This window comes from Sebastes umbrosus, chromosome 14 (genome assembly GCF_015220745.1).
Source record: "Sebastes umbrosus isolate fSebUmb1 chromosome 14, fSebUmb1.pri, whole genome shotgun sequence".
Taxonomy (NCBI): domain Eukaryota; kingdom Metazoa; phylum Chordata; class Actinopteri; order Perciformes; family Sebastidae; genus Sebastes; species Sebastes umbrosus.
Window position 1 is genome coordinate 27,879,734 of NC_051282.1, and position 20,673 is coordinate 27,900,406.

At 42.3% G+C, this 20,673-nt stretch overlaps 1 protein-coding gene across 2 annotated transcripts in view; it reads left to right on the forward strand.

Annotated features, from left to right (window-relative positions):
* Positions 1-20,673, forward strand: part of cyth3b (cytohesin 3b) — a 51,008-nt gene that overhangs the window by 16,806 nt on the left and 13,529 nt on the right. For both annotated transcript variants that reach the window (XR_005209783.1, XM_037791421.1), the window contains exons 2-12: positions 7,650-7,732; positions 8,150-8,214; positions 9,476-9,542; positions 9,669-9,787; positions 10,216-10,296; positions 11,584-11,696; positions 13,522-13,670; positions 14,138-14,249; positions 17,555-17,631; positions 19,066-19,137; positions 19,268-19,422. Coding sequence is in view for 1 of the 2 variants with exons in the window: in XM_037791421.1 (XP_037647349.1) it covers positions 7,650-7,732; positions 8,150-8,214; positions 9,476-9,542; positions 9,669-9,787; positions 10,216-10,296; positions 11,584-11,696; positions 13,522-13,670; positions 14,138-14,249; positions 17,555-17,631; positions 19,066-19,137; positions 19,268-19,422 (1,093 nt within the window). In the remaining variant the exon portion in view is untranslated. The remainder of the gene's footprint in view (positions 1-7,649; positions 7,733-8,149; positions 8,215-9,475; positions 9,543-9,668; positions 9,788-10,215; positions 10,297-11,583; positions 11,697-13,521; positions 13,671-14,137; positions 14,250-17,554; positions 17,632-19,065; positions 19,138-19,267; positions 19,423-20,673) is intronic.

Here is a 20,673-nt window from a genome sequence, read left to right on the forward strand (position 1 = left end):
GGAGCTGGAGAGAGGAAAAGGCGATGTGGTATGTGTATTTTATTCAGGAAATAAAAGGTTTTTTGTCTTGTAAAAGTGGTTATGTTGAAGCTGATGTCTTATTTTAACCTGCAGCACAGAGTTCATACACTGAAGTGAACGTGAGCCCTTTGGAAGTGTTTGTCAGCGTGTCCCAGACTCTGACACACTTTACCAGGCTTTCTTACATCACTCTTAGCTCAGCTGGGTTGCACATATTTGCAGCAACCACGCCACAATTGTGAACTTGAGTAAGCGCTCTCTAATTAGCCTGTGGTGGGAACGGCCTCTTCGTGTCTTCCGGGTTGCTATTGTTACGGGAAGACCATCCCAGCGGCCCTAATCACGGCAGACATCCCCTCTATTGTTACGCAGACAAGCCTGCAGAAAATCAGGAAGCATTTCACCTTGGCAGGGATTGTCTCTCTCAAAAGGACAATACAGGTTTTGTTGAATGAAGTTTTTAGGGCAAGAGTTGAGCAAAATTAATTTTACTGTAGTTCGATTTAAGGACTTGTAAGTTTGAACTTTTAATGATCTGGTTGTTGGACAGACAAGAGCAGTATTTTGCATGTTGTGGCTGCTGCAATCTTGCCTGAGATATAAATAAAAGCAACCATAGCTGCAAAGTAGATGGACCATTTTTCACAGCCATCTGCAGGTCCATATTCTTCTTCTTCTCTCTTTGCTTCCCTTTCATTGCAAAGCCCCTCCCTACAATGGCCACTGTCCAGTCCTACGTTAGCAACTGTCGACATGACAGCTCCCCAACAGTGGAGCCAAAACATCTGGATCGCCCCCTGGTGGCTGGCTGCAGTATAGGTTATAAAGCTCGCCTCCTCCATGTTAGTGGATTGGACATAGGCCAAATTAGTAGTTATTATCATGCTGATGTATGTTCAAGTGTTAATTTTTCTGATAAGTTTGGCTTTAATTAGTTATTTGATGCTATAAAAAGGGGGTGAGACGTCATGATTGACAGCTGTGAGTTTTTCTCGCTGACGAGTTGCGGCCATGCTCAGCTCACGATTGGTTCGGGCGGGTGACCTCGATACCGCGGCTCCACCGCCCGATCACTGCTGCGCAAACTCTGGCTCCAAATGACGTCAAAATCTCAAGATGGGAGCATCCGTATCTGGGATATTTTGGCTTCACTTCTGTACAGTGGGAGGAAGTGGAGACGCGTCGTCCATCTTTATATACAGTCTACAGATATCTTCAAAGTTTAAAGGCGGGTGTCGGATTTTTTCGCTTTTCCGAAGCCAAAGACGCGGGCAATGTCGGATATGGGTTAAACAGTGTTGAAGACTTCACTCACAGCTGAATCCATAGAAGATCAACAAAAACTCCTTTGTTTGCTCTAAGGTAAGACGCTAATAACGTTAAATTGCTTAGCACGTCAGCAAATTAAATAGTGTCGAATAGTGTTTTAAAATGAATAACCTCGTGGTTAGTGATAAGGGTTGAGTCAGGTTTAGGTAGGGGGAAACATATGAACGGGGGAAACAGTATTCAACACAACACCTGTTAGCTTTTCCTTGATTTTCCTCGATTTAGAACTGTGACCCCGGGAGGAAACAGGGAGAGGGCAACGAAAAACGTGAGTTTCCCGGGAAAATTTCCCGGGAGGGTTGGCAAGGATGCGCAACACCCACGTTGACGTAGTTTCACGACACTCCAAGTTGACTATTCAGCGAACATAACCCCGTTCAACAGGGGTATCAGTATGCGAAACCATCCTCTCCACCGACCTTGATGCCAAGGATGTCGGAGAGGCTTGACTGTCAAAGGAGTTTAGCCGTTTGACTTTGCGATCTGCCAATAAAGGCCCGAACTAGATCCCAATCTCTCCAGTATCTCCAGAAGCACTAGACAGCGAACTGTATCAGGACTGAGGTCTTCCTGTCCGGACTGGAACCGGGCAGTAATGTATTATTCAAGACCCTGAGTAGCTGATCGGGGTCTAAAGGTTCATCCACACATCGTGGAGCAGCACTTCTACTGACATCATGCTCAAAACAAGTATTAATAGATGTGCTTATTTACAGTAACCAAAACAGTGATCAGTGAATCCAACAAAGAACTTCATTGAGCTGAGTCATAGCCTCCGCTATCGTGGGCATGAATAATAAGCATGTGATCTGTTTTCCTTTTTCTGACCCCTGACTGTCTAGAAACGGGAGAGTTACACTTATAATGGAGTCATGAGATTTTACCACGAAGTGAAACCTGAACTGACGATGACCTGAATGCTGTAAGAGTGATTCAATTAAGCTCACTTTGTGAAAATGTTTTACTTTACTGCATTTAATATTGATCCTGGCTGAACTTTGCTGGTGACCTCTTCCCTAACCCCCCGAGATGGCGTTGACCCGGCTGGTTACGGTTGACCAGGAGAAGAAAAGTGATCGTTACATTAGAAAGACAGAGTTACAAACTCAATTACCTTTTTCCTTTGAAAATATCCTGGACCACGTGTCTGTCTGAGAAAACCTGTAGCATTTACTCATCCATGCATGCTTTAAAGGGACAGTGTGTAGGATTTGGTGGTATCTAGTGGGTGTGGTTGCAGATTGCAACCAACTGAGTACCTCTCCGCTCACTCTTCCATTTCCAAGACTGCGGTAACGTGATCCGCCGAGTGCAAAACTCTTCGCTAAGAGGCCATCCTTACCGTAATAACACTACTTTAGGAGCACTGGAAGTCAGACGGCGGCTGGCGGTGCCACGGTTTTAGCACTCTGCGGCTCACGTTACCAAAAGAAACCTGGAGGACTCTGTGAAGAAGACCCGCTCCCTATATAGATATGAAGCACTCATTCTAAGTAGGGATGCACCGATACCACTTTTTTCAGACTGAGTACATGTACAAGTACTTACATTTGGGTACTCGCCGATACCGAGTACCGATACGAGTACTTCTCTGTGCCAAAAGACCCTCGTTAACAGCCAGCTGGAGGGTGTGAGCGACACACGGCAGGCTGGGGAGTCCCGCTTACGAGGCGGGTTTATTGTATTCCATTTCTGCCAATAGATCCCCCAAAATTGAACACACTATTCCTTTAAGACCATTGGGGGGTGAAGGCTTAGCATGCAAGTTTGAACTATTATGATTATGTATTGATTGTTACTGGAACAGCAGCCCCCTGAGTCATAATATAAAAAGGCTGAGTGGTGTTGCATTGGTAATCTATGTGGCCATGCCTGGGGTTAAGCATGGACTGTTTGTATATAACCTAATATGGATTTTTTTTTTTTATCAGGAGTGCTGCTCTCTGTGGGAATACACACACAGAAACACACACACTCACAGATTCCTAGACTCTCATGCATAATGCATGAGATGTCCAGTCTCGGCTGTACAGTAGTAGTTGTCCTCACAACAATATCAGATTACTCTGCGTTTTCCTCGTGCTACGAAACACACACACACACAGCGGGGAAATTGTTACCCAAAACAGACTCAGTCTCCTCAGACAATCTGTCCCATTCTCCGGTCCAGACGAGCTCTCTCAGCCAGAGTAGGAGGGATGGGATTTTGCGCATTACAGACGTAGGTTGCCTGCAGGGTCTCTTTGCTCCACAATTACTGCTTTATGAGGCTGTTTAACTGAAGCCAAGGAGAGAGAGCAACGGAGGCAGAGAGCGTGAAGATGTCTGGTGTGCCGGTATCTGTTCGTACATCACTCTCGAGCCTTCCTCTTTCTTTGCTGTTTGGCATCGAGAGCATCCTTTTGTGTCCTTGTTTCTTTGCAACTTTTCTCTCTTTTTTATCCTCTTCAACCTCACAGACTCTTCACTGGGGGTAAAGACACACACTTATGTTGCACGGACAAGCGAAAACTAACAGAAATGCATTATGAATTCTTGTCAAGATGTTAAGTTTCCCAAAAAGTCACAAATACATCACAATGTTTTACAGGAACATGTTTGTTCAATGATGTACGCACATGAGGAAGGTTGAAAGCTCCAAAAGCAGCTACCAAATGGACCTCGTGAAATTCTTTTGTCAAGTTTCGAAAGTCAGAATTTAACTTTTTTTTTATCAGTTTCTGATTATTTTCTATGCCTCCGCACTGGCCACAGCCTTGGCTGGACAACCTGAAAAAACAGGTGTTCCTGAGATATTCTCGTAAACGTAATATCTCAGGAACAACGGGTGGGAATTTCATTAAATTTGGCACAAATGTCCACTTGGACTAGTGGTCCAAAGTCACTGTGACCTCAAATCTGTCCCATTCTTATGATATTTCTGGAACACCTTGAGGGAATTTCTTCATATTTGGCACAGAAGTCCACTTGGATTTAAGAATGAATTGGTTTGGTCAAAGGTCACTGTGACCTCAAAAAACACGTTTTTGGCTATAACTCAAGAATTCAAATACTAATTATGACAATTTCACACAAATGTCTAACGGGATAAAATGATAAAATGATGACATTTTGGACAGACAAGGATGTAAACTGCAACTTGACCGGTTGGCGGAGGCATACAACCGCGAGGCGGTAACTTTTAAAGTTTTACATACAGATGCAAAGTCTAGGTGTGTTCGGAAAAAAAGTGAAGCTAATTTTGGGGTCGGTTCTCGCCTGGTTCTGGTACTTTTGTACTTATATAATTGACTTTGAGTCCTATCTGAACACAGTAAGGAATTTTTAAAAATTAAATATGGGAAAGAAAAAAATAAAGGGAAAACAGAACACTTTGCAGACATCCAATCCATCCTCCCACACAGTCCCAACAACCTCTCTCCCACTTCAACTGCCAAATTACATACGCTAACTAGACAGTGTATACATAACAATTACAGTCTTACTGTTTACAATAAATACAGGATTTAATAAAATCATCATTAAGAGCATTTACAATCAATATATCTACCCCATGTGACTTTTCTTCATTGCAGTCAAGCCAGTAAAATAACCTTTTTTGATATCTTGACAGATTACAGCTGAGTCATCACTCAACTGTGCTTGGTAGACATGGTATTTATACTCCTTAGCATCTTTTAAAGTTTCATATATCTTTAAAATTCGCTCTGTTTCCCTCTCCTCTGCCTTCCTTCTTTTGCATCGTCTTGTAGAAGTTGGTAGATGCTGCATGAGCATCCTTGTGTGAGAGAGAAATGATCACACGGCCATCTGGATCCCTGCATGCTCTCTTGACTGGCTGCTCGTTTGTGATAACACGAGCTCCTCACAACGTAATAACCTAATGGTCCATGCTGCCTCTTGTCACTTTGTCTTTTACAGAGCGAGGCTGAGGGGAGGATTTAAAGAGTGTGAGAAAGAGAAAGAGAGATGCAGTGGATAGATAAAGAGGAGGGGAAAATAACTTTACTTTTCTTTTTCCATTATTTACAGTCGGAGGGGAAACAACGGGGGGGAAAAAAACCCGTCTGAATTGCAAAGCTGCTTAGCGGTATGATTCAGTTGGGGGATTTGAATCTGCTCTCACCCCCACTTCAAGCACTGGGGTGGAGGCGGACAAAGAGAGAGATAGAGGGGGAGTGCGTGCGTGTGCGTGTGTGTGTGTGTGTGTGTGTGTGTGAGAGAGAGAAACGGCGTAGGAGAAGCACAATCTGGTATAGCTCCATGTGAAAATGACCTACTTCCTGTCAGCTCGCTCTCAAATGGATTGCTGTTTTCTGATGTGTCGGAGGAGAGAGGGGGAGGGCCTCCGAAGGGTCTGGGGGTTGGTGGAGGGGGGAGGTTGACGTGGCACGGTTGAATGAAAGATAAGGAGGTGGCTCCTGGGGACCCCGCAGTGTAGAATGAAATAAATGTCACGCGTGTGAAGTGTAAATTCTGCATGCATGGCGTGTATATTGTGTACTCACCTGTGTATACTGTGTGCTCATGCAGTAAAACATGCGTGATGTGCCGCTCTCTCTCTCTCTGTGCAGTTTTAATTACCCCAAATGAGGGCCCGACGAGAGTTGACTATCAGAAAGCCAATATTTGAGGGGGGCAGGCATCGCCAGATGCTCAGTGGTCGGTGTGTGTGTGTGTGTGTGTGTGTGTGTGTGTGTGTGTGTGTGTGTCAAACACACAGGATGTTATTTATGGAAGTGATCTCCTTTCCAACAGGGAAGTTTCTGCGGTTTTAATTTGATTTGGAAGAAAATTCTCAGGAGAAACTTCTTCCTCATATGTGGCTTTTGTGTAATCCACGTCTAACACCTGCTCTATATTGTAAGTGCATAACAGTGTATCTACTGTGAAGAGGCACTGTGTAAAGGTGGGAAACAAACTACATGAGGTATAAACAAACAGAATACACATGAAGACAGAAAACAAGAAAATGGCTGCATGCACTTCAGTCATATCCAGACATACCCAGGCATTTTGCATGCTTAAAGTAGCTACAATCGATATTTTAAAATAACAATTCTACAATTTCATTTAGCAGACGTTTTTGTCCAAAGCGACGTACATCTGAGAGTTTGTACAACACAAGCAAGGATCTAGATAGGAGGGAACAACTTGAGTTAGTGCCAACAACAGCTTCAAGTCCGATCAGACACAGGTGCAGACAGGCAATGCACAGAGGCAATGCACAGGGTGTATAGAAGCAGATTTTTTTTTCTTTTTTCATTATCATTAACAACATCAACAACATCCTCAATATCATCATCATCAATCGCATCAATGTCATTAGGTGCGGAGGTAACAATGCATCAGATAACAATGTGAAAGAGGTCACTCGTAGTGATGAACCTGCAGAGACTTATCACCTGAATCTGCAGCCCTCCTCGGCTTTACGGAGCTTTATAGTCGGTGTTAAGGTCGATTAGTTGATTTAATCAACAGATCTGAGTTTCTCTGCAAAGAATCACACAAAAGCACCGCTTTAAATATTGTGTTTACAAGAGATGTGCTCATAAGATTCTTGGAAATATGTCATTCAGCATGAAAAAAGCATAAACGACGACTAATAGATTAAAGAAATCTTAAGACCAAAACCACCGATTAGTTGACTAGGCAGCCCCAGCCCACAACTTTACTGTTTTGGTTCACTCTCTCAGCTCTCAAGGTTGTTTTCAGTGAGAACAGCTCTAAAAACCCCACTGTCCACTACTAAACAGCAGCTACAAAATCAGTTAATGTAGGTTTTTTTTTGCCTAGTCAGACCTGTGAGGAGTAGGACAGTTTTTAATAATATATATAATCATGTTACTACTTTCCAAAGACTTCCCAAACAAAGTGATAATATGTCCCAGTAGACACATTAGTCTCTCAAAGACAGTTTCATCTCTGCAGTCTCTGCAGCTAAAGTATTAAAATGTTCAAGTGTTAATGTCTGTAAGAGGAGTTCAACAATAGATGATCATTTTCCTTTTTTACTGGTGATGTATGAGCGGGTAATTCAACTTTTTACAAACATATCTGAGAGTGAATGACCTCCTGTCTGTTAGCGTATATTAATATAGGTCATGAGTAATGTCTTTGGATGGGATGAATTCATTGAACAGGTACGCACAGTGCCAGGCTTAATCCCCGTGACTCTGACTGGCTGGTCGGAAGGTGAATTAATTTAATCCGTCCTCATAACCCCCGTCCCTCCCTCCCTCCCTCCCTCTCTCGCTCACACATGCTCTTTCATTTCCCCTTCTCTCTGTATTTTCCAGTACCTGAGGACCTGTCTTTGGAGGAAAGAGATGAGCTGTCGAACATACGACGCAGGAAAAAAGAGCTTCTGGATGATATTGAAGTGAGTAACAGTCCAAGGACGATGTTTATATTTGTTCTCGTAAGTAGGGCTGGGCAATATGATCAAATTGTAAACTGATAAAATGAGTTATTGAAGTGTTTAACATGTCTGAAGACTATATGTTATACCGAACAAAGATACATATTGGAACATTAGTTTGTGTGATTTTGTCCAGAAAAGTACTCCTGTGGAGAGTTCCCTGACAACTCCCAACTGTCCACCATCCAATAAAAGTAGAAATGCCCTCTTAAAATGATATTACGGTTGTGTAATATTGATTTTAACATCATCACCTGGCCCGTTACTAATCGAAAACCTGTTACTTGTTACTTCAGAGCTGCAGCTGGATCCATTTTCCCTTAGAATTAATAAAACTTCTAGTAAATGGAATAAGTGACTAAGTTTTCTTCTCTGCAGCGGCTGAAGTTTGAGATCGCAGAGGTGATGACTGAGATCGAGCAGCTAACCTGTGTGGGGGAGAGGTGAGTTCTTTCTTTGATGACTGATTCATTCATTGTTAAAAGGTGATTAATCGATCGGTCGTCTTGTCTGTAAAATATCAGTAAAATGCCCAACACAATTTCCCAGAGCCCAAGATGTCATATTCAGATTCTACCACCCGAATGTGTTCAGTTTAAGATGACATAAAACGGAGTAAAGCAGAGAATACTAACGTTTAGGAAGATGGTACCAGCACATATTTACCATTTTTCTGCTTGAAAACATCCTCAAAATAGTTTCTGATTCAATTTCTGTCAATCGACTAATCAAATAATCGATTAATCTTTGCAGTTCTGAATTGTTTAGTGTGTCAAATGTCAGAAAATTGTGAAAAACACCTTTTAACATAGCTAACGGTGATGTCTTCACATTGCTTGTTTTGTCCGACTCACAGTTCAAAACCCAAAGAAACTCACACTGATGAAAATGATCCCATCCTCGTATTTGATGAGCTGGAAACAACATCTTTAATCAATTATCAGAACTGTTGTGGATTTATTTGACTTATTGATTCATTGACTCATCATTTCAGGACTATAGTTCATTCTTCCTTTTTTTGCCTCCTCTGCTCTTCAAAGCCATTGAGCCATGTTGTTGCTTCCGCCGTGAGCCTCACACCTGTCATCGTGTCTGTGTGTGTCTGTATATGTGTGTGTGTGTGTGTGTGTTAATCCCCCCTTTGTTTGAGGAGTGAAGCAGGACAGTCCCTCGACTAAACATTAGCCAAACAGTCTGTATTCAAAGGCTTTCATTTGATTGGTTGATGAGGTGGAGTGAGGAGGCGCTGTGTGTCAGGCTGTGTGTGTGTGTGCGTGTGTTTGTCTGTGTGTGTCTCAGGTGCAGCTGGCAAAGGGGCTCGGGCTATTTTGGGCACACAGGAAGCGTAGGGAGCATGCACAGACACACAAAGGTGGAGATTTCCCTGTAGAACGCATGCAAAATTTGTTTTTTTTTAAGAAGAGTGACGTCCAAATGGCAGCAGGAAAGGTTCAACTGTTTATGCACAAGTACAAGTGCAGTTCAGGTGATGCTAAAGTCTCATGCAGTTCATGCAATCAACATTTAGTGAGGTTTTCTCAGGTTAAACCCACTGAACACTCTTCAGACAGCGTAGTAAATAAACAAAGTTGCGCCACGTCCTGGACGAACCCAAACTGACCTACTGAACAAACACAGCAGCTTGGAGACAACACCACACCCTCAATTGTCACGTGATGGTGTGTCTCTGTTGTATTATTTCAGCAAAACCACGCAAAGAAACAAACAGATCGCCATGGGGAGGAAGAAGTTCAACATGGACCCGAAAAAGGTCAGGCCTTGCCCTAAACTGATTATTTGTTACTGTTGAATTACACCATTCCATCAGGTCCATTAAAACAGATCAAAAAAGGTAACTTAAGAGTAAGTGTTCACTCTTTTTTTTTTTTTTAAACAGGGGATCCAGTTTCTTCTGGAGAACGATCTTCTCCAGCACACCCCAGAGGACATCTCACAGTTCCTCTACAAAGGCGAGGGGCTTAACAAAACAGTCATCGGGGACTACTTAGGGGAACGGTGAGCTCCCTCTGTTTTTCCTCCACCTTCCTTTTTCATCTCCCCATCTCTCTGTCAGATCTGCGCTCTGCTCGTGCTCAGACGAGGGCATAAAGCCCCAGGAAATTGGTGGTCTGGATTTATGGAGCAGAGCAGCGACGGGAGACGTTGCCAGTAAAACAACTGAGCGGACATGTGGTTCTTATCGAAGGGAAATCAACGGGGATAGGATTGTCAAAACAACAGGGATTTGCAAACACAATGGCTTTCGGTCTAAAAGAAACTGGCTGCATTTACTTTCCACCTTGACCCCCAAAATGTATGAAATTTCACTGCAGTGCATTTTCCGAAATGAATCCCGTATTATCAGTCTAGCGTCTGTTTTTTTCTGTTTCACTTTGAATGGAAAGAGTGTAAATAGTTAAACATGTGACCCTCCTCTCCTCCAGGGATGAATTCAACCTCAAGGTCCTCCAGGCGTTCGTGGAGCTTCATGAGTTTGCAGACCTCAACCTCGTACAAGCCTTAAGGTGAGTTAACGACCAAATATAGCTAAAGATGTGATAAAGAAATGCAAGGACTTATCAAACATCAAACAAATTGCATAGTGGTTTATAATACTAAGTAACATACCAGCAATGTGCGCTATCATGTATTTTATTGAATCGGCCAATGCAACGTTGTGATAGATGAGGCTGTGTGACGGCAAAAATTGAGCCAGGTTCAACTTCTTTGCAAATGACACTGTATTTTTTATGTTTTTGCTGGAGGCCTCTGCACCAGCATCCCCACTGCATCAAGGCAGTGGATTATGCTGCATTCACAGAAAGATTCCCATGTTTACAACTTAAGCCTCTGGGCACCCACACACAGGTGTTTTCACTTCTTCTTGCTGATTAGACCTCTGTTCAGGTTGAAGGTGATAAAGGTGTAATTTGTCCCGCTCTAACAGGTGCAACAAAGCTGACAGGAAAATGTCAATCAATTACAGTCTATACACGCCCACACAGTCCTGAGCAGAGGTCTAATCTGCCAGATTAACTGAGAACACCTGTTTGTGGAGCCTTTAACACTATATTTTTTTAAATTTGGGTTCAATAGGCCTTTTTCACAGCAGACATTTTGAATTGTCATATCACAAGTGTACCTAATGACACTAACCAGTGAGAGTGACAGCGAGCCAGCAAGCACTATATCTGAATCCTGCAACTAAATGGAATTCAGCCATCATTCATTTCATTATTTATACCTACAGTGACATGTCAGAATGTCCTCTGTGAAAAAGGCCTAATAGCTTGAATGATGGCCTTTGGTTGATGTGAGCCGTCCATGTTTGTTTTTATTCTTCTGTATTATCAAGTGCAAAGGATATATTGGACTTCCACGTTTCCCAATTTAATTACAACTTGAATGAACACTATATCAATTAAATAAGGGTTTTACCCGAATGACAGACTTTTATGTGAGACATCCGCGTTTGTCCAGTTTCTGTATTATTTAGCATCAATTCGTACAGTATATATCAAGTTTCCCAAGTGATGTAGATTTGGATGTGAACACTATTTACAAATTGGAAACTCGGATAACTCTGATATGACATGAACGTGGCAGTTCTCATCATCATCCTGTTTTGCTCTGAGGTCAGCGTCCTCTTTAATAGTCAGTAAAGAGAGTTTTTTTTTTAATGTTTTTATGTTTATGTACACTCCCTTCCTTAACGTTAATGTTAAAAATATATCCACGTACTTAAATACACATTTGCATCAATACTTTATGATCTGTCATTAAATGTTCTCCCTCTGTTCCTGCTGTTGTAGGCAGTTTCTGTGGAGCTTCAGACTTCCTGGCGAAGCCCAGAAGATTGACCGTATGATGGAGGCGTTTGCCTCCAGGTACTGCCAATGCAATCCCGGCGTCTTCCAGTCCACAGGTACCACACACACACACACACACACACACGCACGCACACACACACACACGCACGCACGCACGCACACACACACACACACACACACACACACACACACACACACACACACACACACACACACACACGCACACACACACACACACACACTGCAGCAGACATATGACTCAGACTCATCTAGACAGTCCAGGACAGATAATATGGGCCAGCCAGACCACCTCAGCCTCAGATCGATGTTTCTGGCTGTCTGTCTTCCCCCAGTAGACATCTGGACCTGTTGGGGCCGTATAAATCTTTAACATGTGGCCACAACCCTGGAGAGTCTTTTTCCTAAAACACTGGAGAATATGAGCACTTTCTGACTACATAGATATCTGCGTTTGCATCTCTGATCGCAGTGTGATCACTATCTGTGACTCCAGCGGTGATAATTAAATCGATCACCGGTCAGTAGTGGTCATTAGTGCAATCTCGGCCCGTCGCACATCGTCTGCTGCTCCCGTGTTAACCGAGCGAGGGTTGAGGGTTGAGGAGGACGCGGGTGACAGCTCAGGTCATGAATATTGATGTGGTGCAGTGGCGACACACCCAGACTTAGTTATTGGTCATCTCTCAGGACCGGAGCGTTCAGGGTCGTAAATTACAGTGCAGGGGATGTTGACTGGGGCAGTTAGTGTGTGGATGGATGAGGTTAGCAGGAGTTATGATGTGGATCGTGGATTTGTGTGTGTGCGTGTTCATGACTGCAGCCCTCCAAAGGCCTTGGAAGGCGCCACGAGTCGTTTGTCCCAGAATACGGGGCTCTTTGTTGATTAAATTCTCCTTTTTATTAGACAGAGAGACACATTTTTGTGGTGAGCAAATCTGTTGATGGATTGCTGTCTAATTAATTAATCACAAATCATTTGTGCTGTCAACTCAATGTCATTATAATAAATGAGGGAAATACCTTCACCACTCACATTTTGGTTTCACATTTGAATTTGAGGAAGAAAATGTTTGAAATTTAACTATGAATCATCTCGATATAGTCTTTATATTATAATATCAATACCTAGTGACAAAAGATCAATAGTTTTAAGGATTTTTATCTGTTCAAAATGTACCTTAAAGGGAGATTTGTCAAATATTTAATACTCTCATCAACATGGGAGGGGTTGAATATGCTGCTTTATGCAAATGTATGTGTATATTTATTATTGGAAATCAATTAACAACACAAAACAATGACAGATATTGTCCAGAAACCCTCACAGGTATTACATTTAGCATAAACCAATATGCTCAAATCATTACATGGCAAACTGCAGCCCAACAGGCAACAACAGCTGTCAGTGTGTCAGTGTGCTGACTTGACAATGACTTGCCCCAAAGTTCATGTGATTAACATAAAGTGGGCATGTCTGTAAAGGGGAGACTCGTGGGTACCCATAGAACCCATTTACATTCGCATATCTTGAGGTCAGAGGTCAAGGGACCCCTTTGAAAATGGCCATGACAGTTTTTCCTTGCCCAAAATTTAGCATAAGTTTGGAGCGTTATTTAACCTTCTTTGCAACAAACTAGTATGACATGGTTGGTACCAATGTATTCCTTAGGTTTTCTAGTTACATATGATGTAATTGTCTTCACTCTAGCTTTAAAAAACGCTACATCCTCCGAAAGATTGATTGCGTTAAAGAAATTAGTGGTGTTAAAACAAATTTGCGTTATTATTGCATTAACTAATTTCCACACAAGAAAACGTGTCCTTGCACACACAGAGATGTGGACTTGTGCTGCATTTTATGTTTTCCCAGTGACAGACTCTGTATAATTACCTCCACAGACACCTGCTACGTCCTATCATTTGCCATCATTATGCTGAACACAAGCCTGCACAACCCCAACGTCAGAGACAAGCCGCCCGTGGAGCGCTTCATCTCCATGAACAGAGGGATCAATGAGGGGGGAGACCTCCCAGAGGACCTACTCAGGGTGAGAGCTTTGACTTGATTAGTTTGTTAGGTATGACAAATGTATCCAATGTAGCGTGCACGGAAAAAGAGAAACCTATAAGAAGATCTCCGCCGTGCAAAGCAGCGAGTCAGCCCTCGCTAATTGCGATGTTGCAGCTCAGCAGAATTAGATCTTCCCCCCAGATACTGATGCTAATGATCTCTCGTGATCTCTCAAAGAAAAACACATAAAAGCAAGTTCATCTTCCCACATAGTGTAGGCTGACGTCTTTACCAAAGTGCCCTTGGCTTGTGTTATGTCGAAAAAGCCACTTTGTCAAAGCACCCAGACTCGTTGAGGTATGAATCATTAAATAGAATCTGTCAATGTCTTATTTAACGCACCGTTAGTCTGAAGGCTGAGTTGGATGTTCACAGAAATCTGGAAGTGTTAATGTGAACTTGTTTCATAATGTGTCTCTCTTTTTGTTTTCTTTCTCCGTCCAGAATCTATACGACAGCATCAAGAGCGAACCCTTTAAGATCCCAGAGGATGATGGGAATGACCTGACGCACACTTTCTTCAACCCAGACAGAGAGGGCTGGCTGCTTAAACTAGGTAAGTGTGTGTGTGTGTCTCTGCACATTCCCCTTGCTGAGGGAATGCAAGACATCCTGGATGACTTTATTTGGTTGCTCTACCACTCATCGGCCCAATCCCAATGTCCACACTCACAGACTCACAGACTTTGAGGCGCGTTCCCGCAAAGTCATTGAGCGTTTAGGGCTGTCCCACTGTCAAATCGTCAAGTCCTTGAGGGCTCTTTCGCAGACATTTTGAGCTCTTTAAGAACACTTTCCGTAAGTCTGCATTTCTGCAGACTTTGCCTGAGGGAGTTACCCACAATTCATAGCGTTGTGACGTTAAACACAGGGTTACCAAGGTTACCAGGGGAAGCCTCGAAGCAAATAAAAAAGGTAAACAAAGAGGACGACACACGGATGTTCAGCCAGGTTTATTTAAATTTACACAGAAACATTAACATTAAGGATTTAAGATGGTACATTAAAAACACATGAAAGAGTAATGCAAGCATTAGACTATATTACACAGCTGGTTTATTCATCAAGCTAGAAAACCATGTATATATATATGGTCTGAAATATGTATAAGGTGTGCACATTCTCACTGCACAATCAGTAAAAAACATTTTACAGTATGTGTGAAAACAGTGCAGGCATGTTTTTTTATTGTGTTTGCATCGTCGTCATGTTGATGAGGTTTGGGAATTCACACTGTAATTTATTTGTTCTGTATGAGTTTGTGTGCCAGGGATTGGATGTGGTTGTATGCTTTCCTAATGAGGTAATAGTTTGTTTTTTTGACATTTGTTTCTGTTTGTTTACACGTGTTTTTGATTTGGACCTCGCCCTGCAGTTCACAACACATTAAAGACATTAATTGAACTCCTTTTTTCAACACTTTTAAGTGCTGTTAAAGGTTGATTTATTATTGAACATAAAACGTTTAATAGTCTGGATACCGTTTGTCAAAGGTTAAAGGGGCGAACACACTGCAGGTGATCAGTTTTATTGCTATGTTCACACACACACACACACACACACACACACACACACACACCTGGCTCTGACCTGCACATTCCTCTCACTCTGTGTAACGTCTCTTTAGTCTCATCAAACTAGTGAGTATGAATGCAAATAGCCCCATTGTGGCTCACAGACCTAACATGATTACATTCTAGTACGGTTCCTCCCTGGAGCCATTTCCCCGCACCAGTTCTCGCTATAATATTTCTAATTTAACTCTCTAAAAATAAACCCTGGAGGATTTTTTTTAGCAAATCTCTCTTTGCTGAGCGGAAATTTGGCCGTGCTAATTCAATAGCCAGAGTCTATTGAAATGCGAGGAAACCCGGAGCTTTTGTAATTACGTGTGGCCCATATAGGCTCATGTGAGGCGCCACAAAAACAGGAAGGAAATGCTGCAATGAAAAGTGTTGTTGTGACCGTAAGGGGTGGTTAGCGTTGAGAGGAACTAATCAGGAATGTTAGGTCAAAGCACACACACACAGGAAATGATCAGAAAGTGCTCATGCGCTTCATGTTTTCATTCATGCTTTGTGTTTGTGTGTGTAAGCTCGGGGGCCAGATGCATAAAAATAGACCTAGTCTTTGTCTTAAATATAACTTCAAGTCAGACCTGCTATCGACACTTAAATCTACCTGTTGCATGAAGCTTAAGACTGATTTAGATAGCCTGTCGCACAATGCATTATGGGAGAAATAAGACTCTTCACAGTATGGGAGAAACAAAAAAGGTAAACTAAAGGTAAGCAAAATCAAGCGGCCGTTAAAAAGATGTTCAGAAACAATTCAAGAATATGGAAGTAGACAGAATAAAAAAAAGTAATGGATAAACAGTTGAAATAGCTATCTAAAAAAATAAGCTTAATGTAATGGGTAAACAGTTGAAATAGTTAGCTAAAAGTTAGTTAAAAGTAATGGGTAAACAGTTGAAATAACTAACCGACCTTCAAACAGATTGTTGCCATAGCAACAAAACTGTCACCTCAGGCTTAGCCAGGGGGAATGGAGGCTAACTTTCCAGTCAGTCTTAATATTTATGCAACAGACAGGCTTAATTAAACTAGTCTAACCTGACAACCTAAGACCAGTCTAAGGCCAAGACTTAAGCTAAGTTAATGCAACTGTCCCCGGGTTGCATTTCAATGTCATTCTCATAGCGTGCCCTGCATGCTGCACACATCACACATGTGTCTCCCACCAGGAGAGCTTCCTCAGTGTCAGCAAGTGGTGTTTCCCTCCGACACTGCAGTCACTGCCAGAGGCTCAATTCTGCTTCAAACTAACGTGTTGGAAGTTTGCGTTTGCTCTCTCTCTCTTTGCTTCTTTCTTTTATCTAGTTTGCACAATTTAACACGCGAGGTGGTGAACTTGCTCTGGGGTTTAGTGTGCGTGTGTGTGCGTGTACATGTGTGTGTGTGTGTGTGTGTTTTGTGCTTGCATATCTACATGTGTGTTCCTTCAGGGGTGCTTTAGGTGTCACGTCAGGTTCATATCAAGTGGTGTTTGCTCACCTCTCCTGAGAGCCAATGAGGATTTCATCCTGCTGCCTTTTTAAAAAATGAATAAGCAAAGTCAGCAATAATTTATCAGTTGCGTGAGTCATCATTTAACAAAGCTGGAAAAGTTAGGAGCGATAGCGGTGGCTGATTGTAATCACACACTATTCAGTAGTCTTCAAACTGGCTTGCCTGCATAATTTCAGAAAGTCAAAGTGAACTCATCCAACCACGGCAGCATTAATCTTAAACACTGTTTAAAACATAGAGAAAATACCTATTAAAAAAAGCCTGAAACAAAAGAAGCATACAATAACATACAGTATATAGTCAATCTAAAACCTTCCTTTATGTGTAGGGTTACACAACTCATAAAAAACTGACTGACTTTTCAAAGCCATGTACTGCTTATTAAGCAAATTAAGTATTAATGTGTGTCTAATTGCCACATGACATGATCATGTGGTTGATGACAAGCAGCCTTTCCTACACAGGAAATTGAATTACAGCAGTGAACTAATGAATAAACATGTACAATCAGTGATTTAAAATGCATTGTTGGGTCTGTTTTTGTATGATTTATAGCAGGTCTGGAGGTCAGGCGTTGCAAATATCCACACAATACGACTTTATAATATCTATACAATTTTACACAATTGCACACAAGAATGAGAAAGCGGAGTGGATGTGGGTCGGCTTCATTAATGAGTGTCACATCCCGGCTGCTCGTTTCCTTTGATACGAGAGACAGCCAGTCTGTCACTGCGGCCGGACCTTTGTGTGACTTCCTGTCTCCTCTTTCTCTTCCTCTTCCTGTCAGGGGGCCGAGTGAAAACCTGGAAGAGGAGGTGGTTCATCCTGACTGACAACTGCCTCTACTACTTTGAATACACAACAGTGAGTGTCACACTAAGATGATGTTTTGATCAGTAAATGGCCTCTTTGCAAGCATACCGTATGTGCTGGTTTCTGTGTGTGTGGGTGCCTTAACAAATTCTGGTATTGTAACGTATAGGAGGGAAATTAGGGAGTATATCCATAGACATATACACTCACCGGCCACTTTATTAGGCACACCTGTTCAATTGCTTGTTAACACAAATAGCTAATCAGCCAATCACTTGGCAGCAACTCAATGCATTTAGGCATCTAGACGTGGTGAAGACGACTTGCTGAAGTTCAAACCGAGCATCAGAATGGGGAAGAAAGGGGATTTAAGTGACTTTGAACGTGGCATGGTTGTTGGTGCCAGACGGGCTGGTCTGAGTATTTAAAAAAACTGCTGATCTACTGGGATTTTCACGCACAACCATCTCTAGGGTTTACAGAGAATGGTCAGAAAAAGAGAAAATATCCAGTGAGCGGCAGTTGTGTGGACGGAAATGCCCTGTTGATGTCAGAGGTCAGAGGAGAATGGGCAGAGTGGTTCGAGATGATAGAAAGGCAACAGTAACTCAAATAACCACTCGTAACAACCAACGTATGCAGAATACCATCTCTGAACGCACAACACGTCGAACCTTGAAGCAGATGGGCTACAGCAGCAGAAGACCACCCGGTACTAGCACCGGACACTTTATTAGGTACACCTTGTACCTAATAAAGTGGCCGGTGAGTGTATGTGTCTATAAGTCTATCAATGTAGGGAAACTTGGGAAATTCAATGTGCCAGTATCCTGTAATTTCCACTTGTGGTTGCTGTTTAGCAAATGCTTTAATGGTCATCAGTTGTCCTCAATTATGCCCTAGCAGCATATTGGCACTTGTGGAAGGAAACCCCAGACAGGCTTGGGTCAGCCCCATGTGGCAACGAAACGAAGAGTCATCTGTATTTTATTCTTTATGACTGCTAGTGTCCACATGTTTATCTATCCGTGTCGCTTTCTGTAAGAATAAGTTCATGTGCGTCGTTAAAGGTTTTTATCATTGCCTCTGTGTCCCCGCTAGCTGCTACATCAGCACTGTCCTCTCACTATACCCTTCTATTATCCTTCAGGACACTATCATTATGTCCCGTCCTCTGGTCTGACTCCTCCACACACACATATATTATCTGCTCCGTTAAAGAGCAGCGAGGACGAGAGGAGGAGGAGGGGTACCGATGATTTTATCCTCTTTTCCTTACCTCACTCCTCTACTGTCCTCTTTCCTTTTCTTCCTGTTTCTTCCCCTCTCGTCTTTATTTGTCTTAAATGCACCGCTTTCTTCGCCTTGCCTCTTTGCTACTTTTCTGATCTATATAATTTCTTGTTGCTTCTTACTTCATGAATTGCGTTCTCTCTTTGTATTTACTTGCTTGTTTTTCTCCCTCCTCTCATGTTCTTCCTTCAGGACAAGGAGCCTCGTGGGATCATCCCGCTGGAGAACCTCAGCATCAGGGAGGTGGAGGAGCCCAGGAAACCTGTGAGTGTTGCCTCATTAGAGACCTCGTCCTTTGATCACACGTCAAATATCTTTTTCCCCTTCTGTTACCGTGTTTATTAAATGTATGAATCTCACATCGTTGACACCCCGCTCTTTGTCCATTCTCCAGAACTGTTTCGAGCTCTATAACCCCAATCACAAAGGCCAGGTGATCAAAGCCTGCAAGACGGAGGCAGATGGGCGCGTTGTCGAGGGCAACCACGTGGTGTACAGGATATCAGCGCCCACGCCGGAAGAGAAAGAGGAGTGGATTAAATCCATCAAGTAAGACTTCTGACACGTACACTTAAAAAAACAAAAGTTTGACATTTTGTGGAACATGTTTTTTTTTTGCTGAGTCAGCTGAGAGGGTTTATTCATCTAAAGTCTCCACATGTTGCCTGGCAATCCCACAGTAAATCCTCTAGTAAAACCACAACTTGTTTTTATACTTCACTGTTGTATGGATTAAATGATATAGAAGATATAATGTGTTAAAAAGTGAGCTTTAGAGGTGCTGGTAGGTGGACTTTGTTACCTTTGGACAGAGCCAGGCTAGCTGTTTCTCTCTGTTTCCAGTCCTTATGTTAAGCTAAGATATAAACTAACCTGCTGCTGGCTTTATCTTCATATTTACCGTACAGACAGGAGCGTATCACCTTGAATTTTTCCCATAATGTCCAACTATTCCTTTGATAAAGGTCCTAGCCTAAATGAGGTAATGCACCAGCTTTTAAAGTACATTTTCTTGTGGTGGTTGGATGCACTGATCCAACTTTTTCAGTCCTGATTCCGATAGCGATACCTGGGCTTTGGGTATCCGATCGGTACTCGGTATTGGCAGAAACCATTCAGTACCAGACAGTAACTTTGTAAAACAAAATGGAACAAATAAATACATAGATATAGATTTACTGAATTGTTATTAATTAATAAAATAATAAATCGTACACCAGCAACTTGGTAAAATAATCTTCAAAATTAAAAGGAGTTACAATTCAAGTGCAAACCTTTTTAATGCATAAACATAGAATTGAATTGAATAGATCGGCCCCATTGTAACCAATACCCGTTCCAGTTATTTGAATCGGTATCGGCCTGATATCGGTATCGGTGCATCCCTAGTGGGTGGTTGACTTCATAAGCTGATTACAGTGACCAAGCTACCGCTCAGTAATAGTTATCATACAAAAATATTAGCTACAGACATAAACCTCTTCAAAAATCTACTCTGGCCCACGGTGATGTAGACGAGACCCAGGACAGAAACTGACATGGGTTTTAAAAACACCTTTGTCTATACTGAGTATGTCATTACAACATTTGATTTAAATAGTAAAGTAAACAGCGAAAGTGTGGTTTCTTTCCGTCACATACCATACACACTGTAACTCTCAGTAATAATAACCTTGCTGCCTGTCAGTGACCTAAATGTTGCTCTGTAATCGCCTGCATGGAAGATGGTGCAATGTCAAAGAGAGTTGGCTCAGCAGAACAGTATAACACTTGTATACTGTAATATAGTGCAATCCCTCC